This window comes from Tupaia chinensis, unplaced genomic scaffold (assembly GCF_000334495.1).
Source record: "Tupaia chinensis unplaced genomic scaffold, TupChi_1.0 Scaffold000235_1, whole genome shotgun sequence".
Lineage (NCBI taxonomy): Eukaryota > Metazoa > Chordata > Mammalia > Scandentia > Tupaiidae > Tupaia > Tupaia belangeri.
Window position 1 is genome coordinate 4,254,833 of NW_006159713.1, and position 17,191 is coordinate 4,272,023.

At 44.8% G+C, this 17,191-nt stretch overlaps 1 protein-coding gene across 2 annotated transcripts; it reads left to right on the plus strand.

Annotated features, from left to right (window-relative positions):
- The first annotated feature begins 6 nt into the window (after window positions 1–6).
- Window positions 7–13,271, plus strand: HERPUD1 (homocysteine inducible ER protein with ubiquitin like domain 1). Of its 2 annotated transcripts, none has more exons than XM_006148403.2 (8): window positions 7–184; window positions 3,862–3,939; window positions 4,028–4,102; window positions 5,830–5,960; window positions 8,708–8,830; window positions 9,326–9,676; window positions 11,090–11,195; window positions 12,510–13,271. In XM_006148403.2, exons 1-8 carry the CDS (start codon window positions 38–40, stop codon window positions 12,672–12,674), a joined length of 1,176 nt encoding a protein of 391 aa, XP_006148465.1. In that variant the 5' UTR covers window positions 7–37; the 3' UTR covers window positions 12,675–13,271. The 2 variants fall into 2 exon arrangements, with proteins under 2 accessions (XP_006148465.1, XP_006148466.1); XM_006148404.2 differs by having other exon boundaries at window positions 4,031–4,102.
- Window positions 13,272–17,191: the final 3,920 nt, after the last annotated feature.

Sequence of the window (17,191 nt, forward strand, 5' to 3'; positions counted from 1 at the left end):
CACCTCGGAGAGCAGCCGAGCCCACAGTGCCGCGGACATGGAGCCCGAGCCGGAGCCCGAGCATGTCACGCTGCTGGTGAAAAGCCCCAACCAGCGCCACCGCGACCTGGAGCTGAGCGGCGACCGCGCCTGGACAGTGGGCCACCTCAAGGCCCACCTGAGCCGCGTCTACCCCGAGCGCCCGGTGAGTGGGGGCCCCGACCGCTCCCAGGCCGTCAGTCCCTGCGTCCTTCCCTAAGGGGCGCCGCGTCCGCCTCCGCTCCCCTCGGCCTCTCCCTTCGCTGACCTTTTCCTGATGGCTGGTCCTCGCCCGGTCAGTCCGCCCAGGACTGTGGTCTCTGCCCTACCGTCTCCTCCCCGGTGGCTGTCACCTCCTGGTGGGCCGCTTTCACCTCGCCTTCCTGCCGGGCTGCCGTCCTCGGTCACTTTGCCTCCCCGTATCCCCAAAGCTCCAAGACAGCCACTCTCCCGCGCCCTCCCCAGCCAGGGCCCTTCCTGTCCCCCCAGATCTGACTTCCAGTCTTAGCCAACCTCCTGAAACAGCAGTTTGACCTTGGGTGAGTCAATTCACCCTCCAATCCTCAGTTTTCCCCTGGACGACTGGGCGACCGGGCGTTCCTAATTAGGCTGACATCCCGTGGACAGACCAAAGCAAAAATGATTGCTGCGAAAGGAGTTTTCTCAACTTCGCGTCTCAGCGGGGAGAGGTGCCACCCCGGGGCCGGAGGCTAGAGGGACATGGTGTGCACCAGGCACTGTGTACTTTAGGTCCCACACCCAGAAGCAAGACGTGGCCCTTCCCCGCCCTGTCCACTTTCCGCCTCCGCCCCTCCCTGTCCCGCGGACCTCACCGCCATTGCTAAGTGCCAAGGAGAAGCCGGGTGCACTTTTCTGGCAGAGTGATTTAGACCGGAATCGGGGATCAGGGGTAGAAGGAGTCGCCTGGAGTTTGATTTTAAGACTTCGGTCTCTCCATTAGGGAGACTTCCGTGCTTTGTTTTGGTTGACACATCTGTCAACACCAACCTTAGCCCCGCCCTCCCTCCGTCCCCACCACCACGTGATGAGGCTGTGAGCCGGACCTTCCTGTATTTACTCTGTGCTGGGATATTATGTAAGTGTCAGCAGTGTTCTTCGCTGCCCACAGTGTAATTCTCCACCCAGCAGGAGAGGGCATCCGGGCAGGAAGAGACCGAGTTCCTGTCTCAAGCGTTCCAACCCGCGGCGGCTCCTGTGTCTCTTTTTCCATATTGCCAAGAAGGCAGAAATGAGTTTTACTTCTGAGTTGTTATTGTGACATTTGCTTATTTACTTAGCAAGCTGCCGCTCTAGTGTCCTTAAGAATTCCCCTTGGCACGCTGCGATTTCACCATAGCTACTTTCACGCAACTAGAGGACTGTATTGCCGAGAATGGCTGTTAGGTACACAAATTAGTGAAACAGGTGTCGTCTCTAGTTGCATCATCTGGAAGAAGGCAGTGTTCTACAGGGGGATTTTCCTTGAGAGCGCCCTTGGAGAGGAAACACGACTCCTGTTTGTTGAGTCTGAAGACCCAGGATTGCAAATAAAAGATCTGTCAGTTATACAAACTTGTGTTTGTGCTGGAACACTCATCTTTTGTGTAGAATAAAATGGTATAATGTGAGATGTTCTCCTTTATACTAGTTGTTTGCTTAACATATTTAATTTTTTTTTTTTTTTCAAATCAGCCTTCTGGGTGAACACACAGAGGATCAGTTCAGGCCTTCTTTTAAAGGGGAAAACAAATCCACAGCAGCTGTGGTTTTCAAACCTTTTCTAGTGGTTGAACTCTTTAATGCGATTCAGGACTCTTCATATATGAGGGGTCTTCAAAAAGTTCGTGGGAATGTATATTATGAAAAAACTAGGTTGGTTTCAAAAGAAAATTCGTATCAAAATAAGCTCATACTTTAATTCCAATTTATCATGAAGTTTTGGAGCTTCCTTTGTACAATAGTTTTTTTTTTTTTTTTAACAAATTCATGTGTTTAGCATTTACCTCTAAAATCAACCAGTGAGAACAATGGTGACATAGTAGCCAGTCTATTGATTTAGTTACAAATAAATATTTTAAAAATATTTTTGAAGTCAGAAAGTCGTGAGGTATATATTGCATTGCTGGAAAAGTCATGACACATTTTTGCATAGAAAAACCTAGAAAAATATGTCATGACTTTTCCCACAGCCCAATAGATACATTGATGCAGTTTCTGCTATTTTTCTTTTTTATTTATTAAAAATTAATTTGCCACAGGTTGTGTTCACTGGCCCAAGAGACCTAGAGGGAGAGGGAGAAAGTACCCCGCAGTGGGGTGTGGTCACTCCGCAATCCCATCTCCTCTGATTCTCCTTCCTCTTGGTATACTTGGCACGGATGCACTTGCACCCACAGTGTTTTTCAAGCCACCAGGCAGAGATTCAAACTGTGTGGTCACGGTTGGCCATGTGGGATCCAGCTCTCTTAACCATGAGGCTATGGGATGGGTCCACTGCTGTTTTCTTATATTTGATTTAAACAACTTACCTTACAATCTCAGGCTACTTGGCAGGAACGATTTAATTCCAATGTTAGCGTAATCAGTTATCCTGGCAGGAGTAGATGGACACATTGGTGATCTCCAGTCTGGCTTTGCTCTATGTTATTCGGGGCCATTATTTTTAAGTACTGTACAGTTTAAAAAGAATTAATAATAGATTTTTAAAGTGAGATTTGTGTAAATGTGTGGAGGGAGTTCTTATGGCTTAAAATCACTGTTTCAAAGTGAAGAGGGATTAGAATCTTAGCTCTTTAACTGAGGGTGACTTTGGACAAGTCAATTTCTCAGATTTTTCTCCCCATAAAATAGGGATACTACACCACCTCATGGGGGGGTCAATAGGTGGCGTAGTGCTTAAAACACTGGATTCCCACATGGCTGACCACAAGTTCAAGTCCTGGGTTCAGTAGCTTGAAACTCATGCTGAGCACATGATTTTTCACTTTCTGTCTCCGCCAACACATGTGCCCCACAGCAAAAATCTCTCTTAAAAAAACAAAAAACAAAAAACAAAAAACACCTCACAGGGTTGTTATATATAATGTTACCCATGTATCATCTTCTCTATAATTGCATTAGAATGTCAGGAAATTCTCTGAGGGCTTAAAGTTTAGAATTACCTCATGTTATTTTGGGGCAATGCCAGATCTCAGAAGTACTCTTGCATTTTTCTCTGAGGACAAACCAAGTTTTGAAGTTAGTTGCTATAGGAGCCCCAAATAGAATTCGTGTCTTCAGTAGCAAAAAACCAATTTCCCTGGGAGTTAAGTATGTTGCCATAGGTTTTGTGACTGTGGTAATGGTGGTAATTTGCCATCCTAAATGTATTTGCAGGTTAGAGATCAGTTTAAACTTAAGTATTGTCTTGTCTTTTTCTGATTTTTTAAAATTTGCTATAGGGCACATATGCTTGCAGAGAGAGAGAGAGAGCGAGAGAGAGGGAGAGAGAAAGCACCACCCAGAAGGATGGCCACACCTCAATCCCTCCTCCTCCATTCTCCTCTTGGGATTTTGGGCACACATGAGCATGCACCTGGCATGTTTTTCAAGCTTCCCAGTCCAGCATGGTCAACCATGTGGGGTCTAGCCACCTTAATTACCACACAACCTGGCTGGCCCAACTTTTAAGTATTTTCTAAATAAAAATTTGTATGTGGGGCTTTTGAAAAAGTGTTTTCCTGTGATATTGAGGGAAAACACACATATTCAAATTATTTCTACAGGACAGTTTCTAATGTGTTTGGAAGCTTACGGGGTTAAATGTTGACCTGTGTTTGTGTTACTCTTTCTTTCTGTGATCAGCGTCCGGAGGACCAGAGGTTAATTTATTCTGGGAAGCTGTTGTTGGATCACCAGTGTCTCAGGGACTTGCTTCCAAAGGTACGTCACGTACACATTAACTTTTGAATGTTTTGAAGCACTTACCAGATTGAGCTCAGGTCCTAAAGTACTTACTTATTACTTTTAGCAGGAAAAACGGCATGTTTTGCATCTGGTGTGCAATGTGAGCAATCCTTCAAAAACGTCAGAAACCAGCACAAAGGTACGTCTGCTTTTTTCATTCAGACTGTCAAAGGAGGAATGAAGCAAAGTAGATCAAACTCTTAAGAGATTTTCCAGGTTCTTTACCAAGTAAGATTTCATTTCTTCCATAGCAAGTACAAGGAATTAGAAATCGTGTGAGCAATGCAAGTAAGAGTTTATTACAATAGATTGTTCTGTTAGCGTTATCATGAAAAGGGAAGATGGACTTTACCCTGTCTGCTGAGATATGATCTGACGTATAGTTAACTCTCCATTCCAGATCTTGAACTGGCAAGGCACTTTTTTTTTATTTTTTAAAGAAATTTTTGCTATAGGATACGTGCACTCGCCAGAGAGACAGAGACAGAGAGTGAGAAATCATCCCTCCCCCCCAGAGGGATGGCCATGCCACAATCTCTTCTCCATTCTTCTCTTGGAATCTTGGGCATGCACACACATGCACCTGACATGACTTTTAAGTTGCTAGGTCTGGGACTCAACACAGTCAACTATATGGGAGTCCAGCGATATAACCGTTATGCCATCTGCTGATCCTGTAAGGCACTTGAAGATGCATTTTATTGAATGTAGTATATTTAACAAGTTTCTTCTAAGAAACCATTGAATGGTTTCGATTTTTTTTTTTTTTTTAAAGACAGGGTCTTACCCTGTCTTAATCCTCTTGCCTCAGCCTCCCAATTGGGACTACAGACATGAGCCACTGTACCTGGCTTTTATTTATTTATTTTTTTCCTTTTTTCTTTTTTCCGTTGGTGTGTGGGGAGGGGCAGGGTATTGCTGTGTTGCCCAGGCCAGCCTCAAGCTCACTGTCTTCCTACCTCAGGCCCTCTAAGTCACTGTGATTACAGGCACAAGCCATTGCATTCGGCCTTTAGGTTGGACCCAGAGCCAAACCTGGGTCTCCCATGTGGTCTCAGCCTGAGGACCACAGTGCCCTAACAGTGCGTGCTGCTGACATTTGGACCGTTAATTTTCACAAAGAGTCAAAGCGAATATATTTTCTTTAGGAATTTGTATTGTATTTATTTAGTTGGATAGGAAAGGGAGAGAGTCTTTATAAGTGAATTCTAGGGACTTATATCTGACAGTCGTAAATTTTAATATTTTATTTAACAATGCTATTCAAATATAGAGTATTAACATTCTAATGTGAGGATATACTCTAAATTTGTATTACAACTTTATTCTCTAAAGCCTCTGAACATAACAGGAAATTCCCTTCTTTTTAGTTGTACTTACAAAGTATTTCCGAATGTTTGTGGAAAAGTGGAATTAAATTATATGAGTTTATTTTCATGCACAAAAAAAGTTGAAATCCATGCATACCTTTTCCATAATACACATTTTCCATGGATTTTTTTTTTTAAGATCGTGCATGTAAGCCCTTCTGGTCAAATTTAGTTTCTTGAATTAGTAAATTTAGCACCAGAGGATGTATAGAGCATTGCCAGTAAGTTTTCCCACCAATGATAACTTCATTGGATGATTTTAGGAAGACTGCAGCATAGTTACCCTGGGGGGGAAATATAGAATTTTCAGGAGCTGTATTTTGAGAAATATGTTGAACAAATTTCAGAATTTTTTTAATATAACATTGCATCTATTTAATTTTAAGTCTGAGATGAGGTTGGGATACATAAGCCATTCACAAAAATGATGCTTTTAGTTGGGGTTCAGGCAGTTATGGCAGATCCTTTTTCTGATGCTCATGTTACACCTACTTAGGTTGCTGAATCCACAGAGCAGCCAGCCAGTCCTAATCCAGGACAGTATCCTGGGGATTCCTCCAGTGAAGGTTTAAGGCAAAGGGAAGCTCTTCGGAACCTTTCTCCCTCTGAATGGGAGAACATTTCAAGGTGAGTGTTATAATAAAGAGACAGACTTACACAGCCTGAATGTACTTCACTTGCATCAATTTAAAAATAAGGTGTATTTACACATATATATAGTCAGAGAACTGTAAAATGGCAGAATGTTGCTTTATAAAGGGCTCCACTTTAAAGAAAAGAGCTTCACTTCAAAGATCTCTTATGTATTTAACTCTTTCTTTTTTTTAATTTATGTTTTTTTTTGCCATAGGGCGTGTGTACTCAGGAGAAAGAGACAGAAAGAGAGTGAGAAATCATCCCCGTGGGGGTGATGCCACAATCCTTTCTCCTCCATTCTCCTGTTGGGATTTTGAGCACGCACACACACATGCCCAGAGTGATTGTCAAGTGCTGGGTCTGGGACTTGAACTGTAGTTGGTCAAGTGAAAGTCCAGCGCCTTAACTTCCACGCCACCTGCTGGCCCCTTAACTTTTCTTAATACATAGCCTCTTAGGAACATCTAAAAAGGGAGGAGCTCTGTGGAAATGCAGGCATTTTGTCTTCTGGTGGGAGGTGCTTTCCATTGTGCTGACCCCTTCACTGCCCTCAGAAGAGGAAACCAGCCTGCTACAGAAAAACAGCTGTCATCAGCACTGCCTGGTTGCTTTGCTGAGTGGCTTTATGCTTTGTTTGTTATAACAATGGGTGACAAAAGGTGAAGAGCCTGTTTAAGAAGTGTTTTGCTAATGACCAAGTTTTACTAACAACAACAGCAAAGTTACTTTAGAGCAGTTAGAGCTTATCTTTAGAGCAAAAGCCAGATGTGACTAACTGCTCTGATGCTTAGATTTTATGGCTCTAGGGACATTTTCTTATGCATGTACTTCTGGGAGAAATCATTTGTTTGACTAACTACAAGTTGAAATTCTACAACTCTACAGTTCCTGTTTTTCTTTACCTGGTAGTTCTTATATTTGATTTTTTATAAAGTCAGGTGTTTGAGAAATGAGTGTTGTTTTTTTTTTTCTTAATGAAAATTTCAGATTATACACAGAAGTAGAGAGGACTGTGTGACAAATTCACACATCACTGAGATCCAGGAATGATCAAAGTTGGCCATACTTGCTTCATCTCTTTCCTACTTCCTCTATTTTGAAGCATTTAAAAGTAATTCCCAGAAGGCATGTGACTTGATCCCTTCATACTTCAATACACAGCTATAAAAACCTTTTAGTTACCTTGCATAGCTAGTATATCATCATCATCAGATCTAACAAATGTTAAAAAGCACTTTATCACCTCATTTCCATGCACCATGATTTTGAAAGAGAATATAAACAATTATCAAGGACAGTCAATGGTATGGTGTTTAAGATGGCTGGATTTCACATGACTGACTACATGGTTTGAGCCCCGAGACCTGATAGCTTAAAAAATAAGGTGCCTGTGTATGTGTCTCCAAAATCCTGACGGGACGAAGAGATGGAGGAAAAGGGATTGTGGCATGACCTTCTCCCATGGGAGGTACTTTTTCAGTTTCTCTTCTCTCTCTCCCCAACAAGCGCACACACCCTCTGGCAAAATTAAAAATAAGTGTATATAAACACCCAGACATACTTGTATTGGAATACTGTTTTAGAAATACTCTAGGTATGAAATTTGGTTAAAAGACTATCAGTGTATAAATTGGATACATTACTGGCTAGAACAGTTTAGAACTGTGTCCCTTATTCTACCTGTAGAACTTGAGAATTGAGGCCCACATGTGAGTGCTTAAATTTCACCATATTTAGACTTGTTGATTTCATTCAACAAATGTTTATTGAGTAATCAGTATGTGTATCTTGGCTAAAGGATGTGAGTTGACCTGCAAGGATGACCACATATCTAACTCCTGATCTTCCCACAATTATATTACAATTTCAATTTTGCGAAATGCCAACGAGGAGTTCGAGTAAGGAGCACCGAGCAGGGATGACTCCCACACACCCTGCCCCAGGCAGCTGAGGCTGTGTTGCATGACTAAAGAGGCATGAGTACAGCATCAGATAAACAGGTCTCAACTCCAGCCCTGCAGCTTGTAGCTCAGTGACCCTGTGCAAATCCCTTGTCTTCCCTGAGCTGTACTCGGGCTCCCCTCTGTATGGGGGGAGGGGGGTGAGAGCTCCTTGCCCACAAGGTTATCGGGGATCTGGTAGCCAGTACAGGACACCAGGTAGGTGGTCAGTAAGCATGCATAGGTGATGCCAAGTGCACACACCACACTGCTCTAGCAGAGATGCAGAGCCAGGATAGGGGGGAGAAACGAGCATTGAGAGCAAGGGAGAGATTCCCTTCAGAAACAACTTAGGGAGAAAGCAGCTTTTGAGCTATTCTCCAAAAGATGACCAGTGAGTTTAGACTTGCAGTGAGACTTGGCAAGGCAAAAATGGGGTGGGGAGTCTATGTAAACAGAAAAGGCTCAGCTCCCTCGTGCACCTGAGCACAGCACAAGCATCCCCACACCCCTGCCCACCGATGCCAGGACATGACGAGAGCCTAGTGCTGGGCAATGCCCTCCTTTTCCCGTGGACCTGGACCTGGTCGGAAGGCTTTGTCATTGAACAGGTTCTGTGCTTGTTCAAGGTGCATCAAGGCGCATCATTCAGTCATCAGCCACATCACTGCCATATAGCCCGTTCTCCTGCCGCTTTGACTTGAATTCCTGATTGTCATTTAAGTGTAGTTTCCTTTATTTATACTCAACCAACTCCAAATAAGTGGTCTTTATTTTTTTCTTCAAATCTATGTATAGGCCTGAAGCTACACAGCAGGCATTCCAGGGCCTGGGGCATGGCTTCTCTGGCTACACGACCTACGGGTGGTTGCAGCTATCCTGGTTCCAGCAGATCTATGCACGGCAGTACTACATGCAGTAGTGAGTCCTCCTTGCCATGCTGGGTGTGGCCAGGGCCCCGGGGAGTCGAGGGAAAGCCCATCCATGTTACTATAAAGCTCAGAATGGGGGATGAATGAAATTTCAGAGCCCTGCTCTGTCTTGTTCTGTGGGTGGAGTAGAGTCTAAATGACAGCTGCTGCCTAATTTGTATAATGATGTGGGGGTGCTGATGTCCCATAGATAGTTTAATGACTTTGAAGTTTTGTGGTAATTTTAATTTGCCATTGCACCATAATTTTACAGTAGTCTTGATGTTTAATTCCAGATGAAATTTACACATGGCTTCTTTCTGTAAAGACATTGGTAGATAAGATTGTTAGTTAAGAAGCTCTTCACTAAATTGAAGAGAAGTCAAATGTGTATGTATCTACATATGGTAAAAGGCCCCTGTGTAGATAAGGTTATGAGAGCCACAGTCTTCACAGGGCTTTGTTCTCAAAGGTATCTATCTACCTCTGTCATTTTTATTTTTAGTTTAGCTGCCACTGCTGCATCGGGGGCTTTTGTCCCATCACCAAGTGCACAAGAGATACCTGTGGTCTCTGCACCTGCTCCCACCTCTATCCACAATCAGTTTCCAGCTGAAAACCAGCCAGCCAATCAGAATGCAGCTCCTCAGGTGGTGGTTAATCCTGGAGCCAATCAAAATTTGCGGATGAACGCACAGGGCGGCCCTATTGTGGAGGAAGATGATGAGATCAATCGCGATTGGTTGGATTGGACCTACTCAGCAGCAACGTTTTCCGTTTTCCTCAGCATCCTCTACTTCTACTCCTCCCTGAGCAGATTCCTCATGGTCATGGGGGCCACCGTTGTCATGTACCTGTAAGCACGTGGTGTCCCTTCCCTTTTTACCTCCCCCTACTACCATTACACTACACTGTGACTCAAACCAAGGTTAGAGTTTGCTGTTTTGAGCAAATTTCAGTCATGACTGAAGAAAGTAGATTTAAATATGATGCCAAGGTCTTCTAATGCCTTAGAAGACCTCACATGCCAGTGCGAAAGTCTAGGAGACAGTGTGATAGAAGGTCTGCAGATGAGCTCGTCATGAGCCTCTAATTGGGGTGCTGCCATGATGAGAGGAGGGACCCTTGGGTTCCTGAGTAAATCTGACTGTGACATTAGCTAAGGTGGACTTTCATATACTTCCTTCCTATTTAAATGATTGGGGGCTTGATTGTGTATTGCAAAGATCACATTCATCATGTGTTGATACAAAAAGACTGTTCTCTTTTTCCTTGGAAAAAGTGCCTTCCAGGTTCATAAACCACAAAAATACAGCCACATTGAGGCATGGAAAGGAAAAATACATTGTTTTGAATAAGAACATGTTTGTCTTTATTAAGGTATAGCTGTGTATGAGCGTAAAGGTCAGGCCCAGGCTGTTAGCATAGCCCTGAAGCGCCGGGGAACTTTTACAGACTCCATACACACACATGTGCGCACACATGGTTACATTGGCAAGGTCTGGAGACATTTTTGGCTGTCACTGCCAGGAGGATGGTCCTACTAGCATCCAGTAGGTGGAAGGAAGGGATCTGCTTGATTCCTCCAGTGCACAGGACAGCTTTCACAGTGAGTGTGTGGTCCACTGAGACACTGGTGCCAAAGATGAGAAAGCCTGCCCTGGAGGGGTGGGTCTTTGTGGCTGAAACTGAAAGATGACATTTTCTTTTACATTAAGAATGGATTTTTATTTTAGCTTTTAAAAATAAAAAGGGAAACAGATGGAATAATACAACAAACACTCATATTCCACAGTTAATCTTTGTTAAGATTTTATCTTTTTGCCTTAAGGTTTTAATTGGATCTTCTAAATAAAACTTAGTTTTTTTCTATAGTCCCTAGAATCATATTTAAGTGACCAAAGTTAGGTTGTTCTATTTTGTCATATATTAGAACATTACCATAGTGGCAGCTTTCTGTGTATACCTATTCCGGTTCTCAGGTATAAGATGCAGTTTAGATAAACAAGCATTTATTAGCATATACTATGTGCTAGGTGCTGTTGATGTTGCTGGGCATACAGTGATGAGTAAGGTACAGTCCCTGCCTTAGAAGACCTCACGTGCCAGTGCGAAAGAGGAGAGACAGTGTGATAAAAGTCTCTGCAGATGGGCTTGTCGTGAGCCTCTAACTGGGGTGCTGCCATGATGAGGGGAGGGGGCCTTGGGTTCCTGAGTAAATCTGACTGTGATGTTAGCTAAGGTGGACTTTCATATGCTTCCTTTGAAGGCATCACGTTGGGTGGTTTCCGTTTAGACCAAGGCCAGTTCAGAACTTCCCAAACGATGGGCCTCCTCGTGAAGCCGTAAATCAGGACCCCAACAATAACCTACAGGTATGGAGCTCTGGGGGTCTGGGCAAGCTTAGCACAATGTGTCGGGCTTTCCGAGCCCGTGGTTTCTCAGTTACTAGACTAAATGTTTCATGTTTTTTTTTTTTTCCCTGCAAACTTATTCTTAGAGCAACAGCTATTTGTTTTAATTTATGTACTTAATTAAAATTTGCTACAGGGTATGTGTGCTTGATAGAGATAGAGAGAGAGAAAGTGAGAAAACACCCCCTGGTGGGATGGCCACACCACAGTCCCTTCTCCTCGGCCCTTTGGGCATGCACACACACGCACCCAGTGTGATTTTCAAGTCACTGGATCTGGACTCCAGTCATGCAGTCAGCCATGTGGCAGCCAGCCACTTTAACCACCATGACACCTGCTGGCCCGGATATTTTTCTTTTTCAATTGTTAGAGTGTGTGTGCAATAGCCAGAGAGATACAGAGAGACAGAAACAGAAAGAGAGGGAGAAAGGACCCCCCCGCACACTGGGGCATGGTCACAACCCAGTCCTTTCCCTTCCCATCCTTCCATTCTGTTGGGATTTGGGGATCCATACCCAAGCGCCCGTCATGTGTTGCACTTGACCATCACTGGGATTCAGACCTCTAAACGCAGTGTGCAACCTGTTCCCTTAACCAGAAGGCTGCTGGGCTCCCAGAGCTATTTTTAAAACATCAAATGTACCATAAGATTCAGCAGGTGTTTTTGTCATGTGGCTATTTGCATTTTTTGCATATGTAAGTGTTTTTCTAAACCCACTATTCTGAGTGTTCAGTTGTCTTTAACAATGTGTTATACACGGACACTGCTGACGGAGTTATTCTAATAAAGATACAGAAGCATAAACTTGTCTCACAGCATCGATTTCCTGGAAAGTAATAAAAGAGAATTTTTGTAAGGCAGATTAGTGCATGGTCCTGAAGGATATTATTTCGTAGTATACATGGTTTCCTAATATGTTTTTAGAACTCTGGGTTTCCATTTTTGTTTTTTTAACTTGGAGTACTGCTAACATTGGGATATACATATTAATGAAGTGGCCACCGTAATTACTAGTTTAATAATAGCTGAAGATCTAGTTACTTCATTTGCTCTGATACTCACTGCCAAGAGTATCTGAAATTGTGAACACTTCCACACAGGTTTGATGTGGAAGCTTGAGAAAGCGCCTTGTCCAGCCTAGAACGTCATTTCTCGCAGCTGCCTGGCTGCATGGCCTGTGGGGCGGGGGCTAGGGACTTACCTTGCCCTGTCCTAACATCATTTGGTGTTCACTGCAGTCCTAGTCATTTCTCCTTGTGTCTCATTACCTGTAGGAAGGTTCCGATCCTGAAACTGAAGACCCCAACCACCTCCCTCCGAACAGGGATGTCTTAAATGAAGAGCAGACCAGCCCCTCATTTATGAACACTGCATGGCTCGTTTTCAAGACTTTTTTTGCCTCTCTTCTTCCGGAAGGGCCCCCAGCCATAGCAAACTGATGGCATTCGTATTTAGCGGCTAGAGGCTTCCACAGGCATGGACTGGATCATCTGGCTCCAGCTGGATTTCCTCACCCGGAAGTGGCAGTGACCCGGAGTGATTGAAAAACCAACAAGGATGATGATAATGCTTTTGTGATCAGGCAAAAGCAAAAATAAGACATGAAGCCATGATACATATTGATGAACAAAAAAAGTCCACGGCTTCTCATGTCTTTATTCTGAAGAGCTTTAATATATACTGTATGTAGTTTAATAGGCTTTGTAAGTAGAGGGCATTAAGTGTCGCATGTTTATGCCTGAGGAACTTCTCCAGATGTGTGTCTGCATGTGTGATTGTATATAGACGTCCTAGATGCAGAAATGGTTCTGCTGGTAAGATTTGATTCCTGTTGGAATGTTTAAATTACACTAAGTGTACTACTTTATATAATCAATGAAATTGCTAGACATGTTTTAGCAGGACTTTTCTAGAAAGACTTATGTATAATTGCTTTTTACGACGCAGGGCTTTACTTTAAACCCAGGGGAACTTTGCAGAGGTGAAAACCTTTGCCGGGTTTTCTGTTCAATAAAGTTTTACTATGAACGACCCCGCCAGAGGCTCCTGTCATGCTAGCAGTTTACACTGTGTCCAGTGGGTGGTTATTGCTGAGTTGCTGATGTCTAAACATGAATGCTGTATTTTATCAAAGGCCCACATGTTCTGGTGAAGAATGAAAAGGTAAGGCCCTGAACATTTTTAATTCACTGAGAATGTACCTGTGTTTTCCCCCATTACCTGGTTTCTGAATAGTACGGGCTTATGGAAGAACCCATCAAAGTTAAATTTCCCAAAGTTAAAGTCAGTGGCATTAAGAACCTCCTACCTTGGCAATTCTGCAGTGGTTTCACCCGCTCAAATGTCATGCTTTCCTAAGCCAAGCCGAGATTTAGCCATTCTAATCCTTTCAGTATTAACTTTGAGACTAATCTTAAAAGCAAACTCCTGTATATTATCCCATGAATGACGTCACGGGTAATGCGCTGCAGGGCCTGGTCGGTGTTCTTTTTTTGGCAAAGTAAAGTGGCCTTTTGTATCATGGTTATCATTTAAACTAATCCTTACTGGAAGCATCATTTACATCAAATAAATAGCCATTGAACAATTCATAGCAAGATGCTAGGTAGATGAAAAGATATCTTATGTATGGTTGTGTTTTCAAAACCCAATAGAGGAGCTGGGAGCAGTTGGCACACGCCTGTAATTCCTGTGACTCCCAGGTAATTGGGAGGCTGAGGCAAGAGGATCACAGGTTCAAAGCCAACCTGGGCATCATAGGTAAATCCTGTCTCAAAAACAAACACAAACAGAAAATGGCACGTAAGATAATTATGTGAGCAGTTAAATGGCAAAAAAAAGAAAAGTTTCAAATAACAACGTTCCTCTAGACTAGAACTGTTGGAATGTGGTGATTATCAGTACATTGTGAAGACAGTATCTTCCTAGAGGAAGAAATGACTGGAGACCGGCTCTGGTGTTCAGAGGGTTTTACGGTGAGGAAGAGGAAGTGACGTGATGGAGAGTCCACACTGAGCTGAAGAGAAGGCAGCGATGGGCCTCAGGCCTCCCGCAGAGTAGCTGGATCCTGGGTGTGCTTGGGCACCAGGTCCTCTTAGTTTGTAAAAACAATCGTACAAGAATGCACACAGTTGTGGGCCTTTCAGCGGCAAGGAGTAAGGGGTCCCCCAGGCCGCTGGCAGGCCTATCCCCTGTATATGAAGGGGCAGGCTCCCACCAACTGAAGTGTCAGGTTGTGAGGGCTAAACTCAGGACTCCACCAGCCCAAACAGTGCCAGGAAAGTGCTCTGAGCCCAGCTGACCAGGGTTTGGATTGGCCCAAGCCCCGTTAGGGCAGATGAGAGACCTACGGACAACAGGTAAGCTTCAGGCGCTGAGAGGTGGGGGACATGGCAGAAATTTCAAAGCTTCCACACGGCTACTGGATGTGGTGGAGCAATGTGCCTCAGGTCACTCTGAACATTAAGAGATTATTGGTTTAGGGGATCAGCAGGTGGTGTGGTGGTTAAGGCCCTGGACACTCCCATATGGCCTACCACAGTTCAAGTCCTGAACCTGATGGCTTGCTTTCTCACTTTCTCTCTTTCTTTCTCTGTCTCCCTCTGGTCAAATTAAAAGGAATGAATGAATAAATAAAGTTAAGTAATTTTTTAAAAAAAGATCGTTGGTTTGGCTATTCATTATTAAGTAGCAATTAAGTACCCGAAAAATAAACCCCCAAGTTTTAGCTCTGGGCTTAGCTGCTTTTTTCTTCTTTTTGGTTTTTGCCACAGGGCATGCACGTTCACCAGAGAGAGAAGAGGGAAAGTGAGAAATCCCCCAAGGGGGATGGCCGCGCCACGATCTCTTCTCCCTCTGTCTCCTCGGGATTTGGGGCACACACCCAGCATTATTTTCAAGCTACCAGGTCTATGATTTAAACAGAAGTCAGCCATGTGGGAGTCCAGTGCCTTAACCACCACACCACCTTCCGGCCTCATAGCCACTTTTAAGTTTACACTTTTAAAGGTGTTTTCTTGAATCCTAATTCTATAGAAGAAACGCTCCAAAAAATGAACTCCACGGTGTGGTGCATCTTGGAAGCATCAGGTTGATCTGAGCTCGGTTTTCTTCACTTCAGGACTCCGGGGCCTTCACTCTGCTGTGTGCTGGGTGCACCGACCTGAGGTCCATAGCCTTTCCCTTCCCCAGAGCACGCCGCGGGCCGCCAGTTTGGATACTGTTAGCACTGCATTTACCATTGTAAGCCGCAGCCAGATAGCGGTTAAAAGTGCCGTCTTATATATTAAACAGTGGAGATCACCTTTATGGGACCAGCCGATGGTGGTATAGTGACAAAGGCAGCTGGATCCCACCTGGCTGGCTGTGCGGTTCAAGTACTGGACCCAGTGGCTTTAAAAACATGCCCAGTATGTATGTGTGCATGCCCAAAATCCCAAGAGGAGGATGGAAGAGAAGGGATTGCCATGTTTCCATCCCCCTGGGGAATCCTTTCTCACTTTCTCTCCCTTTCCCTCCCTCTCCAGCGAGTACATGTGCCCTGAGAAGCCATACCTGTCTGCCGTCTCACTGATGAGGGAGAGGTTCCGGGTCACCCGAAGAGATCTCGTGTGATGGAATGATCACTTGGTGTTTTTAAGGTACTTAATGTGGATGGTCTTTGACTTCTAGGCCAACCTTCCCATCTCGAGGCGAGATGACTGTCCAACGTCATGGCCCCACAAGGCTGAGTTAAGACTAGAAACACTGTCTTGCAGGCAGTGGAACTCAGCCATTGCATTCACTCAGTGGCTTTCTGAGCAGTCCTCAGGTACCTAACACTGGGTGAGGGTGGGGGAACATCATGAGGGGCAGGCTGGACACGGCCCCACCTGCCTGGAGCCTGGAGCCTGCCATGGAAGCGTGCAAAGCAGTGAACATGGGCAAGCTCAAAGGAGGGACATAGACACGTGGGACTGGCTCCTCAGCAGGTCTAGAAGGGCACTGCTAAGCAGAGCTTGGGTGAGCAGGAGGCAGCCAGATGGAGGGAGGGGAAGAGAGCCCCATCTGCGCAAGGGCCCTGGACGTGGTATGGAGGAACTGAGTGAGGTCTACGTGGAGGAGGAGGCAGTGGAGTCCTCTCCCAGTGGACTCGTGGGTGGCACTTAATTCTCACAGCACCAATGTGTGACAACACACAAGGACCGTTGCCAACCAAGGGAGCTCCACTGAGCGCCGGTGTTCAGGGTTTTGTTGGGGCGTAGTCACAGACACGCTGACCACCTCCTTGGCTAAATTTCAGTTTCTAGCACCTCTAGGGATCTGGCTGACCCTGAGTGGCCGAGGTCCCACCATAAATCACAAACTATCTGGCTACCGGGGGCGGTCCTCCTTCCCCTCAATAAACAAGGACAATCTTATCAGGCAGGATATCCCGAGGCCTTAAAGGTGACGTCCCAGAAACCAGGCAAGGACCAGACCTTTCTGTGGAATGTGCACAGTGTGGACAGCCCAGTTAATTTTTTACTGCACACCCAGCAATGCTAGATCCAAGTTACAATGGGTAGGGGGAGGTGTGACAGCCGGAGTCTAGAGCTTTCTAGGCCCTAACATGCTGCCTTTGTGTGAATGAAAGTGTATTCCTTTGCCGCCCTGCCAGCTCTTACATGTCAGGGACCAAGATTTTCTTGTCTACTATGAGACACCAAGTGCATGACAAATATAGGCAATCCAGGGACCAGTAGTTAGCATAATGGTTATGTTGCTGGACTCCCATGTAGTCGACTATGGTTCGAGTCCTGGACCCGGTGGCTTAAACTCATGCCGGGCGCGTGTGTGTGCTCAAGATCCCGGGAGGAGAATAGAGGAGAAGGGATTGTGGAGTGGCCATCTCCTCTGGGGGCTGATTTCTCGCTTTCTGTCTCTCTGTCTGTCTGTGTCTCTCTGGTGAGTGCACACACCCTATAGCAAAAAAAAA

What these genes read in the sequence shown, in the direction of transcription:
- HERPUD1 (XM_006148403.2), top strand. Translation starts at nt 38, where the DNA reads ATGGAGCCCGAGCCGGAGCCCGAGCATGTCACGCTGCTGGTGAAAAGC. An exon ending in TCAGGGACTTGCTTCCAAAG is followed by an intron (nt 3,940 to 4,027) that starts GTACGTCACGTA and finishes TATTACTTTTAG; the next exon opens with CAGGAAAAACGGCATGTTTT. An exon ending in GAATGGGAGAACATTTCAAG is followed by an intron (nt 5,961 to 8,707) that starts GTGAGTGTTATA and finishes ATCTATGTATAG; the next exon opens with GCCTGAAGCTACACAGCAGG.